The sequence below is a fragment of the Prunus persica genome, chromosome G5 (genome assembly GCF_000346465.2).
Source record: "Prunus persica cultivar Lovell chromosome G5, Prunus_persica_NCBIv2, whole genome shotgun sequence".
Lineage (NCBI taxonomy): Eukaryota > Viridiplantae > Streptophyta > Magnoliopsida > Rosales > Rosaceae > Prunus > Prunus persica.
The window spans coordinates 11,964,525-11,981,041 of NC_034013.1; the positions used below are offsets into that span (position 1 = coordinate 11,964,525).

The following is a 16,517-nucleotide window of genomic DNA, read 5'->3' on the forward strand; positions in this document are numbered from 1 at the left end:
TTATTTTGTTAGTTTGTTGTGTGGTTAGAATTTGATTGTCATGTAAATCTCATGAACCAGTTATTGTTAAGAGCTAAGACCAGAGACTTGCATCATATGCAGGAAAATGATTTTTCATGGTTGGGCTGTTGCTGTCACACTACTTATGCTCATCCAAAGAAAGTAAAAAGATGACATAAAAGAGTAAGTGAATAAAACAATCCTCCTCCTAATCTTAAAGGAATAAATTTCCAATTTGTTATCCCTAATTCATCAAAAAGTACACGATATACAGAGGAAACATGGAAGAGAAGAAGGAGAGAGAGAGAGAGAGAGAGAGAGAGAGAGAGAGAGAGTGATCATTGAATTTGAACTACTCCTTGAGTCCTTGCCTTAAATCTTCAAACTCTGTATATGTATATAAAAAGCCAAAATCGATCATCAGACGTCTTTTCTCTCCAAATATAAATATATATATAGTAAAATTAACAAGCATAACATAAAATAAATGAGAGGTTTTTATTTTTTAGACAGAATTTACTATAGGTGGTAAGAATAAGTTGAGAGTATCCTATATCGAACGATTAAAACTTAGCTTATTAATATCTTAAAAAATTTGAGCCTCTCTACCTCAAGTAGATGTTAATTGAATGTTTATATTCTAATATGATATCAAAATAACATGTCGACGTGTCACTCAACAATTCGGAGGACCAAATTTCAAGTGGAAATACTTGACAATCTTCCACTTGGAACACTGATATTAAACACGTGTAGAGTCTTAGATTAGCTTCAAATTTTCAAAACGAACAATGAGGCCGAATATGAAGCACTCTTAGAGGCCAAATAACATGTCGACGTGTCACTAAAAAAAATCAGTTTTTGCCTATGTATTGGTCCATGTGATTTCAATTATGGCGATTTGACTATGTTGATATTCATTGCAATTCAAGGACACATCCAAATTTCCGTCCAATTTTATGATGAAATAAGCATGTGTCCCTCATGTGAAGGGTATTTTGGACATAATTGGATGGAATTTTTTGTGTGTGTCCTTGAAATTGAAACCCAACCAAACTGAACAATACAGGGATCAAATGTAACTTTATCGTTAAATTAAATGATAACTTACAAACTTTTGAAGAATGATCAAAGCCTTGAGCTTGCGAACTTGTAGGAGTTTCCAACCCGCAACGAAGATTCCTTGCTTCCCAAGAACGACAATCAGGCACCTCCCATTCCAGCTCAACACCAACCACATTAAGGTCGTACCAGTCAAATGAATAGTAGGGAACCAAAGCCGTGGAAATGACAGAGCAAGGAGCCCATGACTCGGACGAAGTTGGCTCAAGAAGGACCTTGTAGTGGTCATTGCTGAGGCATGTGATGGGTGAAGCCCATTCTACATCTTTGTACGAGCAATTGAGGAACGTGTAGTTCTCAGTGCCGGTCGCAAAATCAAAGGGTGAATCTGTAAGATTAAAGTCATGTTCGAGAAACCGTCGAGGGAGGCAGTTATTGGGGTCGTTGACGGTTACCCTTTGGTCCTTGTAGTTGATGTTTTGGACGATGAAGTCCCCGGAAGACGGGAGAGTGAGAATGGTTTGCTTTTGGTTGTTGCATGAGATGGAAAAAACATATCGCGATTTGTGTATTTAGAGTTCAAACCTGCTAAGACTAGAAACATAAACAAAAGCCAAATGAACTGTTACAGAACAATCATGTCTAATTGAAAGGTACATAGAAATACAGAACAATCATGTCTCAATCACAGGACTTATTATTTTGCTGGCCTCTGGTGGATTTCGACAAAGTGGGCACGTCGCATTCATTTTGAGCCATTCGTCTATACAACTAGCATGAAAATAATGGTTGCATTCTGGCATAGCCCTCAATGTTTCCTTGGCCTGGTACTCAGCCAAACATATTGGGCAAGTGTTGTCATTGGGATATGGCAGTTCCCAAGTTTCACCAAGCTCAGTTGTGGGATATGACTGGATGGTCGGACCATCAAGACCCGATATTGCGAGCACCGGAGGTTGCCGATTGGGTACATCGGCAGATACGGGTTGGCGGAGCTGATCAGGAGCCCTCATTCTGTTGTGAAAATAAAAAGAAAGCCCAATGACGCAAAATAGCGCTGGAATTCCCACACCTATCATTATGCCGTTCTTTGCAGCGCTTGAAAGACCTGACGGACCTGAAATTGGAAAATTGAATTGCATTAATTTTCCTTAGTTCATTTAACCAAATTTTCTGTAATAATATTTAGGCGATGGTATGTAGAAATATATGTTCCATTATACCTGATTTTGAATGAGGACATATAGTTTGTGAGCTTGTAGCATTGTCCAACTCACAAATTATACCGTTTGCTTCACAAGAACTACAATCAGGCACACTCCAAGCCAACTGGAGACTAGAGCTAAGATATCCCTCAACCAAACTTGGTGGAACCAGAGCTGTCGAAATCACAGAGCAGAGAGATGATGACGATGCATGATTAGCCGTTGACAACGACGTTGACCAACCCGATGCCACGATAATGACGTCGTAAGAGTCACTACTGAGGCAAGGGATGGCTGAAGACTCTGTTGCTTGGGATGCTGAGCAGTTGAGGAAAGTGTATGTCTCAAGGTCCTGAGCAAATAAGAAGGGTGTACCTTGAAGACTGACGTCATCGTCAAGGAACCGCTTAGGGAGGCAGTTATCGGGGTCGCTGAGCCATACGATTTGGTCCTTGTAGCTGATGGTCTTGACGAAGAAGTCCCCGGAAGATGGGAGAGTGAGAATGGTTTGGTTGTTGCATGAGAGATCAAACCCTTGATATCCACAACTTGAGGGTTGAAGGTTTCTTAGCCAGAAAGGAAATCGAACCCGTGCGCCGGCCGGTGTGCATGTTGATTCAACACAGTTGGTAGCGCTTGCTACTTTATGAGGGAAGAAGAAGAAGAAGAAGCAGCAGCAGCATAAGGAGATGGTGAAGATTGCTAAGGGAGCCATGTGAGTGAAGCATAGGTGATCAGAATTAGATTATATTTGAATAATGACCGGCCAGTCATGATTGTGACAATAAACCACGTAATACGTATAAGGATCAAATGTCTGCCATCAAACACACACGTATCCACCTCACCCCATATATTATCTACTAATCAATCACAATAATACTTTGACTAACATAAATTGTGGCACAGAATGAGAACGAGACAAAAAAGAGATCAAATTCTATAATGAAGAGGAAGAGTGTTGGAATAGCGGGTTGAAATAACGGGTGAACTCCGTAAAATTCTTGTTTTATTTGCTTCTTGTTTTCTACATGTATACATTATTTTTTGGGTACGTAGTTTGAGCGATCATGGACGCGTCTTTGATTTGATTTATATGAATCAGATATGAGTCAAAGTGTCGACAATTATTAATAATTAATGTATAAAGTAAATGCAAATCAAGTTTTGAAAATAAAGGTTGGCTTTTACATTTTCTTCGATTTCAAATACTAATACAAAATAAAACAACTAACAAATTACAGCTTCAAAATTTCAGGCAAAAAATGCTAAGAAGTAAAATCAAAATGAAAAAATAATAATAATCATGCCTCAGTAGCCAAATGACTTATTTTGTTTCCCTCTGAGGGGTTTCGACAGAGCGGGCACGTCGCGCTCACCCTAAGCCACTCATCTACACAACTAGCATGAAAATAATGGTTGCACTCTGATATGGTTCTCAATGTTTCCTTCGGCTTGTACGTGCTCAAACATATTGGGCAAGTACTGTCATTAGGCTTGGGCAATTCCCAACTCTCACCAAGTTGAGTCGTGGGATATGACTCGATGGTTGCATCGTCAAGGCCTATCCTGATTACCAGAGGCTGTCGATCTGTTACGGTGGATAGCTCTGTCATGGGTTGGTGTGCCCGGTCAGAATCCCTCAGTTGAAGTACAAGAGTAAGGATGAAAATTATTGCCATGATTCCAGTGAATGCCATGAAAGCGTACTTTGCAATTCCTGAGAGACCTGAAAAAGGTTGAGAAATTGCAACATTGAGTTGCATTAATTCAATTAGTTCATGGTCAAGTATATGACAATATTAATTAGGTTGAAATTACTCATAAGACAATACCTTTTTTTGAAGAATAAATACTTGAGCACTTGAGCTCCGAGCTTTTACCATCCTTGAACCCACAAACGTTACCCGATTGTTCACAAAATCGACAATCAGGCACATCCCATGCTAACTCAAAATAATAGTTAAGCAAGTCCCAGCCATCAGTCTCAAATGACCCTGAGAGAGGAACCAAAGCTGTGGAAATCACAGAACAAAGAGAAGGAGCAGAAAAATTAATCGATTTCGACGGCACACCAATGACCTTGTAGAGCTCATTGCTAAGGCAAGAAATAGATTCATGCGATGTTTCTACTTGGTAGGAGCAGTTGAGGAACGTATAGTTTTCGAGGCCATGGATGAATGAGAAGGGTGAACCTATTAAACTGAAGTCATGTTCTAGGAACCGCCTAGGCAAGCAGTTAGCGGGGTCAGCAATCACTAGTCTTTGACGCAAGTAGTAGATTCCTTGGACGATGAAGTCCCCGGAAGATGGGAGAGTGAGAAGGGTTTGACTGTGGTTGCTTTTGTTGCATGAGACATCAAACCCTTCATACCCACAACGTGAGGGCTCTAGTGTCTTTAGCTGGAAAGGGAATTTAATCGGAATCGATGAGATATAACTAGAAGAGCATGATGATTCGGCACAGGCGCCGGCGCTTAAGAGGAAGATGATCAAGATTTGTAAGGTAGGCATGGTATAATGAAAAATTTGTCTGGTTCTCCTTAGTCCCAAATATATTATATACAAAAATCAAATCAAATATCAAACTCCGTCACAAATTAAGAAAAAAATAATGTTGTGTTAATATACTCCGTTAGACTGGCTTCAAGAAAATCACCAAGACCGAATGAACTTTGTTATTTTGCATTTAAAATTTCAATTCACTAAGTAGAAGTAACTTTTAGCGCTTGCTTTTATGTGAGGAAGGAACTAGGAATAAGCACATTTCTAAGGTAATGACCGGCCAATGTTGATTTTGACAAATAAAACCACATCCTTTGCATTAATCACATAAGTTAATTAACAATCAAATGTCTTCCATCTCACCCGAAAATGTATTAGAGCACACCCGTTGTATCATGACAAAGGGTATGGGTAAGTAAGGGTTCATGCTCTAGTAATTTTTGTGATGCATTCCCACCCATTACCATGACAATTCAAGGGTAACCACTATTCACATGGGATGGAGGAGAGGAATTTGTATGAATTTTGGTGTGGGAAGTGAATAATATGGCTAGGTATTTATAGAAGAAAAAAAAATCTTAAATTTGGGGGTATATTTTCCTCATTTTTAAAAATATTTTAGTATTTAAATTGGTCGCTGACGTCAACTTGCCCAGATAAATCTTGCCTTTCAACTTGCCCAGTTTCATAGCCCACTTCTTGTCATGTCAATTTTTTCTTGGATAAATGTTGTTTTTAGAGCCTAGGCCTCTTGACAAAAGGGGATGAAATGAAAGTGCTCTTAAATGCGAATGAAAGTGCTCTTAAATGCAAATGAAATGACAAACATATCTTCACTACTTCATGTAAGTTGTGGTACAAATTGAAAAAGGAAACAAAAGTAGATCGAACTTTATAATAATACTAAAATGAAAGACATGAGTAAGTGTTGAGATTATATATAACAGAGAATGAGTATGAGTGCACAAAAGATCTCAAGTTGACCTATTCATTGTAAATTGATTTTGTGTTAGACAGGGTCGGTCCTGAGTTTTCTAAGATCCAGAAAAAAAATCTAAAGTTTGTACTACATACATTAATCACTAATATTAGTATACTTCTTATTTTATCAACTAAGTATTGGGTTTTTTGAGAAAGTATTTATTCGAAAATATTTTTAGACTTTGAGCAATGTCTTCCATATTCTTAAATAATGAAAACAAATGTCCAACTATGGATACCATATTAGTGAGTCAAATAATTTCAAGAATGCAAGTCAAGCCAATATCAAAGAATTTCTTTTAAAACTCTCATCATGGATCAGATTCATCTCAATATCCTATTCTTAAAAATTATGAAAAAATATTAAATTAATTTATAATAATATAATATAACACTTATTATAATAAAATAATTTGGGGCCCCTTTGAATAATGGGCCCAGGGCAATCGCACTGACTGCCCCTGGACAAGGCCGGGACGGGTGTTAGATGTTTTTACTATCAGAGCTAGTCATATTAATTCATAGAAAATAAAAACACGAGATAAATGTTGTGCTTAAAAGGGAAAAAAAAAATTGGCTTCTATAATTTCAAATACTAATCTAAATTACAGCTTCAAAGTCCGTTTAGCTTATTTTCTTCTTCTTATTTCAATTTCTAAACTACAAAAATACATAGATCTCTTCCATTGGTCGTTCATTGTATTTTTTACGTCGTCTTTTCTTTGCCATTACCCCCTCCATTCGAGGGATACCGAGTAATTATGTCTAAATGACTTTTTTACCCAAAATCAATTTTCAACGAAGCCGAAACACGAGATAAATGGTTCTGTTCCTACAGAGCCGTGGGATCCTTTTTTTTAATTTCAACGGTCAGGATACTAGTTTGGAGAATCATTTCTCAACGCTTAGGGTTGTAGTTTCTGTTCCACCTGTATAAATAGGATAGCATAGAGGTACCGGCTGCCGCTTTCGAAACCAAAATCGAAACCAAGTCTCCTCCTCCCTCCCTATCCAAGGGAAGAGGCAATAAGTCCAGATCTTCAATCTTCACAAGGTATTCTTTCTTTTCTGCTCAACCTCAGTATTTCAACTGATTTTGATTGTGATTTTCTTGAATACATTGGAGATAATTCTCGAGTACATAATTTGAGATCTATTGTAATAGGTACATGTGTGAACTTGTTTATCTTAATTGTTTATGTGAAAATGATTCATATGATGTAGAAATTTTTTTTTATAAGAAAAATGGTGTAGGTAGGTAGGTATTTAAATATGGGTAATGATGTGGGAGTTGATGAGAGGTAACATTTTTAATGTTACCACAAGGGTTTCTCATGGAAGTATTCTTTGGCTTTGGTTGTTGCAGAAACAGTTGTATGATATTAACAATGTGTGTGAAAAACTGATGGTGAATGGGTTCTGGGGACTCTGTGTTTCGAGATCACACTTCACGAATGGTAACGAAGAGTTGATACGGATTAAATTATTGATCTTGCCAATCGCATTGAGTTTATCAGGATCAATAATTTGACGAGCATTTGCGTTTTGTTACCATTCATAAGGTGTGATGTCTAATGTGTTGCAACAACACATCCCCCACCATCCATTCATCATCATCAAACTTTTGGACATGTTGTTGACATCCACTTATGTACATCCAAGGGTAAAGGATATATTCCATTTGAAATTTATGGGGTACATTTAAAAATCCGTTCTACCGTATCGTCATCCGTCCTGGGATTACTCATGTTTAGACACTTTATATTTTTACCTCCACCATTTCTCTTAGAGAAAAATTGTACATCATATCACAATCTTTTGCATAAATAATTGATATGAAATTTGTTATGCTCACCGGTGCCCATTACAATGGCCCTTGAATTATGTTATTGAGAAATTTGCACGACTACTATAAGAAGCTAGTAAGATGTTGATCATTGATGGTGTTGTCAGTTGCAATTAGAGGTACCCTTAACTTTTGCAATCGTTACTTTAAATTTTTTTTTTTTTGTGTTTAGCATTTCCTATTAGAATCGCTTGTACCAAAAAAAGAAGAAGGTGAAGGTAATTACAATGTGGTTCATTATTATTTCTTTGTTGAGTTTGCTAAAACGAAAAAGATAATCACAACCTAAAACCCCGTGGGCTCGTAGGCCCAAAGAGATTTGATTTAACCCCTGAAAAAAAAAATCTAAAATATGAGTTTATTAAAGTTAGCGAGGAAGGAAGAAGCATGTACGATGATGGTGAAGATTTCTAAATTCTAGGGTAGCAAAAACAACCACATCCTTTTCATTAGTAAAAGCATATAGTAATTTTTGTAATACATAACAATCGAATGTCTGCCATCTCACCACAAATATTTTATATACAAAATCAAATTACAAGCATACCTTGACTAATGTAAATTATGGTACAAACTCCGAAAGGAATCAAAATATAAATTGTGTCGTTCACTCGTATTATATGTGAATTGATAACACCACATGAAGTCATCGTGGTCGCTCCAAAATAAATTCTCCACTTGCTGATAAAAAGTTCGTCTCTATCATTTCAAAGTACTAGTATAAAATATGTAGTACTACAAATTAATCCAATGCTTAGAAGTAAAAAAACACTAAAGAAAAGAAAGTACATTCATGTAATACAAATTCCTCCATTCTTTGAAGTTTGTTGATTAATGCATAATTGTGTTTCATTTTGTATCTTTTTAGTTTATGATTTGGTTATATTTTTTAGTTAAACTTGTATTTGTAAGATAAGGCAGCTTAAGGAGAAATTCGAAAGCATCTGTATTATTGTGCCAAAAATAATATTTGAAGGCATTTTCAATTTTCCTTCAGATGAAGTATATATGGTTGGAAAGAGAACATAGAGTTTTAAGATTAATATTTTTTTAGAATTTTTTATGAACGAGGAATGAGCCCAAAATGTGCCTACAAATATATTGCAGTGCACACTGTTAAAATTGGGCCAACAGCTGTGTAGTTAAGAAGTGGCGATAGGGCCTTAGTCCATTGGAAAGATCATTTTTTTGTCTTAAATTAGTGTAGTAAAAGTCTTTATTTGGAGTTTGGAAGCTCAAGTTGTGATGCTCACAAGATTGTTTGGTTATGTATGACCTATGTATAAGTTAATTGTTTTTTATTGGAAAGTTAGGTAAAGTTGGTGAAGTTGGTGTTGTAGGTAGATGCAATACTTAAATAAGATTTTTCCTTCCTTTATGTTTATAAATAGTGAGGTTTTCCAAATTTACGAACACACCGCAAGAGGGGGAGCTCTCAAACATATCTCTAGAGCTCCTCTCCCTTCTCTCTCTCAAATTCTCTCAAATGTTGTAATAAAATTCTTTTGTTAAATTTTCCTTTATATTTGAGCTCATTTCCTTTGTGATGTTTGTAAGTTTGGAGAACCTCACTATTTATAGGCATAAGGGAATGAAATATCGAATTTGAGTATTGCTTTTATCTACAACACACACTTCATCAACTTTTTCTAACTTCCTCACAAAAAACAATTAGCTCATGCATAGGTCATGCATGACCAAGCAACTTTGTGAGCATTATAACGTGGACTTTTCTACTCCAAATGAAGACTTTGACCATACTAAATTGAAGCCTAGAAAATGATCTTTCCAATGGACTAAGGTCATGTCACCAATTCTCAATGAAAGCCATAAAAAAGGTTGATACTCCTTGATTGTATAGCTGGTGGTTCGGTTTTGATAGTGAATGCTCTGCTTGTTGGCACATTTTGGGCTCGTTCCTTTGTTCATAAAATATGAATCTTCAAGCTTTTTGTCTTATTTTTCTAACCATATATAGTCAATCTTAAGGAAAAATTGGAAAGGCCTTCAAATATTATTTTTGGAATAGTAATGCAGATGCGTCCAAATTCATTTTAAGTTGCATTGTCTTTAAATACTGCTGTGATTGGCTGCTCCAAAATTTCTAGAAAAATTACGCAGGCATATTCAATGCCTTAGCTTCACTATCCAATTGGCTTTGTAGAAAAATTCCACCAAAAAGTCATTTCTATTGAAAACTGATTGAGTCACCAGGTTGCACTCTTTTGCATATTTTTATTTATCTAAAGTCATCATTGCTACCTAAACCCTAAAGTTCAATGAATTGAATGAAAAATACATAAAAACAGATAAAAACACATGTTTAACTAAAAAACCTAAGGAAATCATTAGCTAGAAGGGTACAAAGTAAAATACAATTAATGTACTAATCGTTTGTGTACAGTAAATGTCATGCCTCAATCACTTTGTTACATTTCGAGGGGTTTTGACAAAGTGGGCACGTCAGATTTCTTCCACTCGTCTATACAATTAGCATGAAAATAATGGTTGCATTTTGGTATGGTTCTCAATATTTCCTTTGGCATATGTGTTGTCATTAGGCTTGGGTTTAGGCCCAATGAATTGATGGTTGGTTATGGTGGAAAATTCTACCATATTGAGTTGGTGGGGTTGATCAACCCGACCACAAGCCCTCTATCCTGATCACTACAAACACAAAGATGAACAAGAGCCCTGTGATTCCCTGCATATCATCATTATACTGTACTTTCCAGTTGTTGAAATACCTGAGAGAGGTTGAAATTAATGGTCACAGTATTGAAAGTACTGTGTTTTACTAATACTTGGTTATTAGAATGGTTCTAATTCATGGCTTCTCGTGCCTTGATTAATACATAATGAATAAAAAATTATGTAGGTTCTACGTTTAAATTTGTAATCAAATATCCTCAAAATCAGAAATGTAATCACAGGAAATAGTTGATTTGATTTCAAATCTTTGATTATCCTATCTAAGTTTGTTGATTCATGACTTCCCTTATTTTTGACAGGTAAACATTAGTCAAGAATATGTCAAATAAACATACCCTTATTTGAATCAGGATAAATAGTACTAGAGCACGTAAGCTTGGAACTTGAACCATTCTCGAACCCACGAACTTTACCCGGAACTGCTTCACAAAAATAACAACTAGGCACATTCCATGCCAACTCAAAACCGTAAGTATCAAGACTGTCCCACTGAAATGGATTTTCCAGTGGAACCAAAATTGTGGAAATCACAGAACGAAGAGATGAAGGATCCGGATCAATCTGACCATGTAATTTTCATTGCTAAGGCAGTAAATAAGTGGATAGGATGTTTCCACGTTGGACGAGCAATTCAGGAAGGTGAAGTTTTTAAGGGCAGGAACGTATGAAAATGGTGAACTTATAAATAAGACTGAAGTCATTGTCCATGACCCGCCTAGTGAAGCACTTGTCCGGGTCCGTGATCGAAACCTGGGGTTTTTTTTTCCTCTTAATGTAACCAAAAAAAAAAAAGAAGGTTTTTTCGTTGGAAAAGAATTAAAAAGATATGTTAGCAATATAATTCCACAGCTTCAAAGTCTCACATTGACAAAGCAATAATGCTGCTAAGAATAGTACATTAATTATAAGAAAAAGAGGAAAAAAATTTATGCTCGTACATAGATCTCCTTCATTCCTTGTTAGGTTATTTTGTTCGTTTTTTATTGGCCATGATCTCTCCTCTATTTCATTGAAGTTTATGCAAAGTACTTAATACAACATAACAATATTTATGCCTCAATAATCACTTTGTTACCCTCCGAAGGGTTTCGACAAAGCGGGCACGTCGCATTTCTTCTAAGCCACTCGTCTATGCAATTAGCATGGAAATAATGGTTGCATTCTGGAATCGTTCTCAATGTTTCCTTGGACTTGTATGTGCCTAAACATATTGGGCAAGTATTGTCATTTGGCTTGGGCAATTCCCAACTCTGACCAAGTTGAATCTTGGGATATGACTCGATAGTAGCATCATCAAGGCCCTTCATGACTGCGGGAGATTGTTGGTTGGTTATGGTGGATAATTCCACGATGGGTTGCTGCACCCGACCACAAGTCCTCATGAGCCTTAGGAAAATCGCAGTGGTAAAAAGTAGCCCTAGAACTCCCAAGCATGTTATTAGAGCAATCTCTGAAGTTCTTGCTGTATCTGAAAAGGTTGAAATCAACATGAATTCCATAGCATTCCATTAGTTCATGCGGAGTGATAACATTTAGGATGTGTGTGTATATTATATGATATATGTAAGGTATTTTTTTATGAAGTACAAAAGAAAATTACAAAGAAGAGTCCCGAAAAATTCTTAAATTCCTTTGATCAAACAACAGTTGCATTTGGAAAAATATTAAACCAAATACAAAGATTTTTTTTAATGACAAAGGCAGAGGCCCTAGGTTGATGATATATGTAAGTTGATGTAACATAAACATTGTTCTATGAACATACCGTTATTTGAAGGATAATACTTATAAATATCGTAGCACATAAGCTTGGAGCTTTTAGCATTCTCAAACCCACAAAATTTTCCCAATTCAACACAAAAACGACAATCGGGCACATCCCATGCCAACTCTACACCATAAAGATCAATAATGCTCCAATCGCGTGGATCTCTCAGGGGAGCCAAAGCTGTTGAAAACACAGAACACAAAGGTGGTACCGTAGAATCCGACGACGGCACAGCAGTGATCACGTACTGCTCATTATTACTAAGGCAAGGGATGGGTGGATATGGTGTTTCTGCGAAAGAGGAGCAATTGAGGAGCGTGAAGTTTACAAGATCATTCGCATATGAGAAAGGTGAACCTTCTAGGCTCAAGCCATGGTCGAGGAACAACCTAGGGAAGCAGCTATTGAGGTCAGTGATCCATATGTTTTGGCCAGTGTAATCTATGGTTTTGACTATGAAGTCACCGGAAGATGGGAGAGTGAGAATGGCTTCATTTTGGTTGTTGCATGAGAGATCAAAGCTTTTTGAGTACCCACAAAGGGAGGGTTGAAGGTTTTGCAGCCGGAAAGGGAATCGAATCCATGGGTGGCTATTGAAAGAGCACGTAGATTCGCTACAGATTGGGGCGCTTGCGCCGTTATGATGAATGAAGAAGAAGAGCAAGAGGAAGGTGATCAAGAATTGTAAGGTAGACATGGTGAAATGAAAACTAGACCAATATTTTTTGGGTAATAAGTGCATGACCGGCCTATTATGCCTGTGGGAATAAACACAATACGCCAAATATAATCAACATAACTTTCTATGTGTTCATTGAAATCCATCCAAATACACACCTAGGAATCATAGCAATGCACGGCAACATGTATTAATTTTATACAAATCAAAACATGTTTTGGGTTAATATATCAAATACACACTTAAATAATATATATTAACTTCGTAGATTAGCTTCAAGGAAATTACCAAAAACGAATCAAATTTGTTTCCGTTGAACCAACAGTTCTATGAGGCGTGTCATTCCTTTACCAGCCACCACCACTCTCTCTCTCTCTCTCTCTCTCTCTCTCTCTCTCTCTCTCATTGTTGGGTCAATTTAGACGTGTGTTGCGAAAGAATAGAAAAACGCTTTTCTGTTTTAATGAATTAATTGCTCCGCTGCTCATCCAAAGAAAGTAAAACACTTCACAATCCAAGTCCTTTTAACATTTGCGGAAAGGGTGGTGATTTTTTCACTTTCCTTTTGTCCATTTACACTCTCTTTTATTTTTTTAAAAATACTTTTTATTATAACATACAAGGAAGTGTAAGTGAACAAAAAAAAGAGTGGAAAAATCAGCTCTCTTACGAAATGTGTTGGCTTCTATAATATCTTAAATTTCAAATACCAATATAAAACACTTAGCAATATATAGTTCCACATCTTCAAAGTTAGACATTGAGAAAGCAATACTATGCTAAGAAGTAGTACACTAAGAAAAAATAAAAAGGAAAGTATATATATATATATATATATATATATTCATCTAGCTTATTTTCCTTCTTCTCTCAATTTTTTTTTTCCTAGAAGTACATAGATCTCTTTCATTCCTTGTTTTGTTATTTTCTTTCTTTGACACGATCTCCTCTATTTCATATTGAAGTTTATGTAAAGAATGTAATACAAAACAGTCACGCCTCAATCCCTGTATTACCCTCGGATGATTTTCGACAAATCGGGCACGTCGCATTTCTTCTAAGCCACTCATATATACAAGTAGCATGAAAATAATGGTTGCATTCTGGTATGGTTCTCAATGTTTCCTGGGGCTGGTAGTTTCCCAAACATATTGAGCAAGTGTTGTCATTAGGCTTGGGCAATTCCAAGCTCTCTCCAAGTTGAGTCTTAGGATATGAATCAATGGTTGGATCATCAACCCATTATGACTGCAGAAGGTTGTGGATGAGGTATGGCTGATAATTCTATTATGGGTCGATTGACCCGACCGCAAGCCCCCAGCCTAAACATGATCACAATGACGAGAAAAAATAGTCCTGTAATTCCTATGCATATCTTCATACCGTACATCGCAGTTTTTGAGAGACCTGAAAAAATGTTGAAATTAATTGCAACATTAATACATTTTTTTATACAAGCGATACTAGGGGAGGGGGAGAATCGAGCCTAAAACCTCGGATGCATGGATAAATATTCTTAACCACTACAAGCCCTTGCAATTGTAACATTATTATGGTCAAGTATGATGACAACATAATCAATTACGTATGATGTATATGTAACAATATTACTCATAAGCGTACCGTTGGTTGAATTAATAGCATTAGAGCACCTAAGCTTGGACCTTGTATTGTTGTCGAATCCACAAACTTTACCAGGTACGGCTTCACAAAAACGGCAATTGGGCACATACCATTCCAACTCAAAACCATTAAGATAGTCCCATTCAAATGGTTCTGAGAGTGGAACCAAAGCTTCGGAAATCACAGAGCACGAAGACCACGTCTTTGATGAATTAATCCACTCCGATGGCACACCAGTGACCATGTAATGCTCTAAGGCAAGAAATGGTTGGATACGATACTTCTGCTTGGTAAGCGCAATTGAGGAACGTGAATCTTTCGAGGGCATGCACGTATGAGAAGGGTGAACCATCAAAACTGAAGTCGTTGTCCATGAACCGCCTTGGGAAGCAGTTGTTGGGGTCGGTGATCCATACGTTTTGGTTCAAGTAGTCGATTTCTTGGACGGCGAAGTGCCTCGAGGAAGATGGGACAGTGATGAGAATGCTTTGCCATCGGTGTCTAGGGTTGCATGTGAGACCAAACCCTTCATACCCGCAGGTTGAGGGTTGGAGTTTTTTAGCCAGAAAGGGAATCGAATCTGAGGGCTAGTGGAAGTGCATGTCGATTCACCACAGGTGGTGGCGGAGCTTGTTGAGGCTAGGTGAGGAATGAAGAAGAAGAACAAGAGGAAGGAGATCAAGAAATATTCTATTAAGGCAGGCATGGTGAAATAAATCTCTAGCTCTCCAAAAGTTTTTGGGTGATGGCCGGCCTATTATGCTTGTGGGAATAAACCCAATACGCCAACCACATCTTTTTCTATGCATTAACTAAATGCCACATAGTGATCATACATAACAACAAATTCTCGATCTGCCCCAAATCATATTATATACAAATCCAATGACAATATCAAACTCCGTCATGTACACTCCATGCACCAAGTCCTACTAAAGGAATTAATGCAAAATGTTTTGTGTTAACATATCAATGCACCAAAAAAGATAGATTATGGTTAGCCAAAAGACTTACTGGGAACAATCGATGTCAGTCGTAGAGATGGGTGGAAGTGTTATAAAAAATAATAGTTTTCCTCTTTCCGTAAAGCCAAATACAAAACATTTATATCATAAATAACATATAAACAAATTGGAAAGCTTTGAAGGTATAATAAAATTGAAGAAAATAAAATAATAGGTAAGTAAAGGAAAATAAATAATAAGTAAGAAGGTGAGTTTGGTACGGTGAAGCACGTCAAAGACGCTGTCCTAAAGCCTTTGTAGCCTCCCTACGTGCAGGTATTGACGGTCTACAAGACTCCAAGATACGACCCCTTATACACAAACTCAAGATCTGCTATGAGCACGTTCACAGACATATAGGTATCCAAGTCACATAACCATTGCCCAAAATAATAATAATAAAGTAGAGAATATATGTAAAAGTAGAAAAAGAGAGAATTAGAATGTGTATGTGATATTCTGATAGGGTATTGTATATATCATGTGTTATTGTGTGTTTTTGTGTGTGTTGTGTATACTCAAATGTGAAGGAGGAGTGGCCTTTTATAGGCATCCAAAAACATGTAACCTTTACCAACCATAAAAGTTCACCAACCAAAAAATTAAAGCTTTTACCAACCAGAAATAAAACCTGAATATTAAATATTTATAACCCCACAATAAATAAAATAAAACCGCCAAAATAATTAAATAAATAAAACGGTTAAATTTTTAAAACCTTTTAAAATTCCAACAGGAAGTTTCACGGATAGGCCACAGGCGTGAGGAAGAAAAGAAATGCAAGAAAAATCATTAATAGGCAGCCCCGCCAAAATTGCTACAGCCTTGATATAGTCGCATATTTCGTGTCGATCTTCCTTGTCGTTTGACTACCAGCTGAGGCTCTGTGTAGCGTCACAGCAAGTCTGCGGTGGCTTCACGTCATTATTTTGTTGCTTGGCGCAAGGGCTCAACTTTTCGAAGATGGTTTCGCAGCAAGGTAGATCACCCATAGCTGACCCAGAAACCAGTGACATGATCACAATAGTGATCTTGGTTAGACGAGCATATTTGGCCTCAATTCTGTTGGCTTATAAATTTGTAGGCTGTGTTGATATGGGGGAAGTTTATATATATAGATGTATGGAGTAAT

At 36.9% G+C, this 16,517-nt stretch overlaps 4 protein-coding genes across 4 annotated transcripts; all 4 read right to left on the reverse strand.

Annotated features, from left to right (window-relative positions):
* On the reverse strand, positions 395-1,634 carry LOC109949349 (putative RING-H2 finger protein ATL21B; the record flags this gene model as incomplete). The annotated part of the gene is made up of 1 exon (XM_020564759.1): positions 395-1,634. A coding segment is annotated over one exon (717 nt), but the record flags the coding sequence as incomplete, so codon positions are not given.
* LOC18777766 (putative RING-H2 finger protein ATL21A) lies at positions 1,607-3,022 on the reverse strand. Its single transcript, XM_007209181.2, has 2 exons — positions 2,286-3,022; positions 1,607-2,179 (listed from the first exon to the last, which is right to left on the reverse strand). Exons 1-2 carry the CDS (start codon positions 2,980-2,982, stop codon positions 1,737-1,739), a joined length of 1,140 nt encoding a protein of 379 aa, XP_007209243.1. The 5' UTR covers positions 2,983-3,022; the 3' UTR covers positions 1,607-1,736.
* LOC18776113 (RING-H2 finger protein ATL22) lies at positions 3,572-4,781 on the reverse strand. The gene is made up of 2 exons (XM_007208788.1): positions 4,103-4,781; positions 3,572-3,996 (listed from the first exon to the last, which is right to left on the reverse strand). Exons 1-2 carry the CDS (start codon positions 4,779-4,781, stop codon positions 3,572-3,574), a joined length of 1,104 nt encoding a protein of 367 aa, XP_007208850.1.
* Positions 11,361-14,709, reverse strand: LOC18775726 (putative RING-H2 finger protein ATL21B). The gene is made up of 3 exons (XM_020564761.1): positions 14,492-14,709; positions 12,077-12,837; positions 11,361-11,779 (listed from the first exon to the last, which is right to left on the reverse strand). The coding sequence occupies exons 1-3, from the start codon at positions 14,707-14,709 to the stop codon at positions 11,361-11,363; spliced, it is 1,398 nt and encodes a 465-aa protein (XP_020420350.1).

What these genes read in the sequence shown, in the direction of transcription:
- LOC18777766 (XM_007209181.2), bottom strand. Translation starts at nt 2,982, where the DNA reads ATGGCTCCCTTAGCAATCTTCACCATCTCCTTATGCTGCTGCTGCTTC. An exon ending in ATGTCCTCATTCAAAATCAG is followed by an intron (nt 2,180 to 2,285) that starts GTATAATGGAAC and finishes TTCCAATTTCAG; the next exon opens with GTCCGTCAGGTCTTTCAAGC.
- LOC18776113 (XM_007208788.1), bottom strand. Translation starts at nt 4,781, where the DNA reads ATGCCTACCTTACAAATCTTGATCATCTTCCTCTTAAGCGCCGGCGCC. An exon ending in TATTTATTCTTCAAAAAAAG is followed by an intron (nt 3,997 to 4,102) that starts GTATTGTCTTAT and finishes AACCTTTTTCAG; the next exon opens with GTCTCTCAGGAATTGCAAAG.
- LOC18775726 (XM_020564761.1), bottom strand. Translation starts at nt 14,709, where the DNA reads ATGCCCTCGAAAGATTCACGTTCCTCAATTGCGCTTACCAAGCAGAAG. An exon ending in AATGGTTTTGAGTTGGAATG is followed by an intron (nt 12,838 to 14,491) that starts GTATGTGCCCAA and finishes TTATTCCCACAG; the next exon opens with GCATAATAGGCCGGTCATGC. An exon ending in GTATTATCCTTCAAATAACG is followed by an intron (nt 11,780 to 12,076) that starts GTATGTTCATAG and finishes CAACCTTTTCAG; the next exon opens with ATACAGCAAGAACTTCAGAG.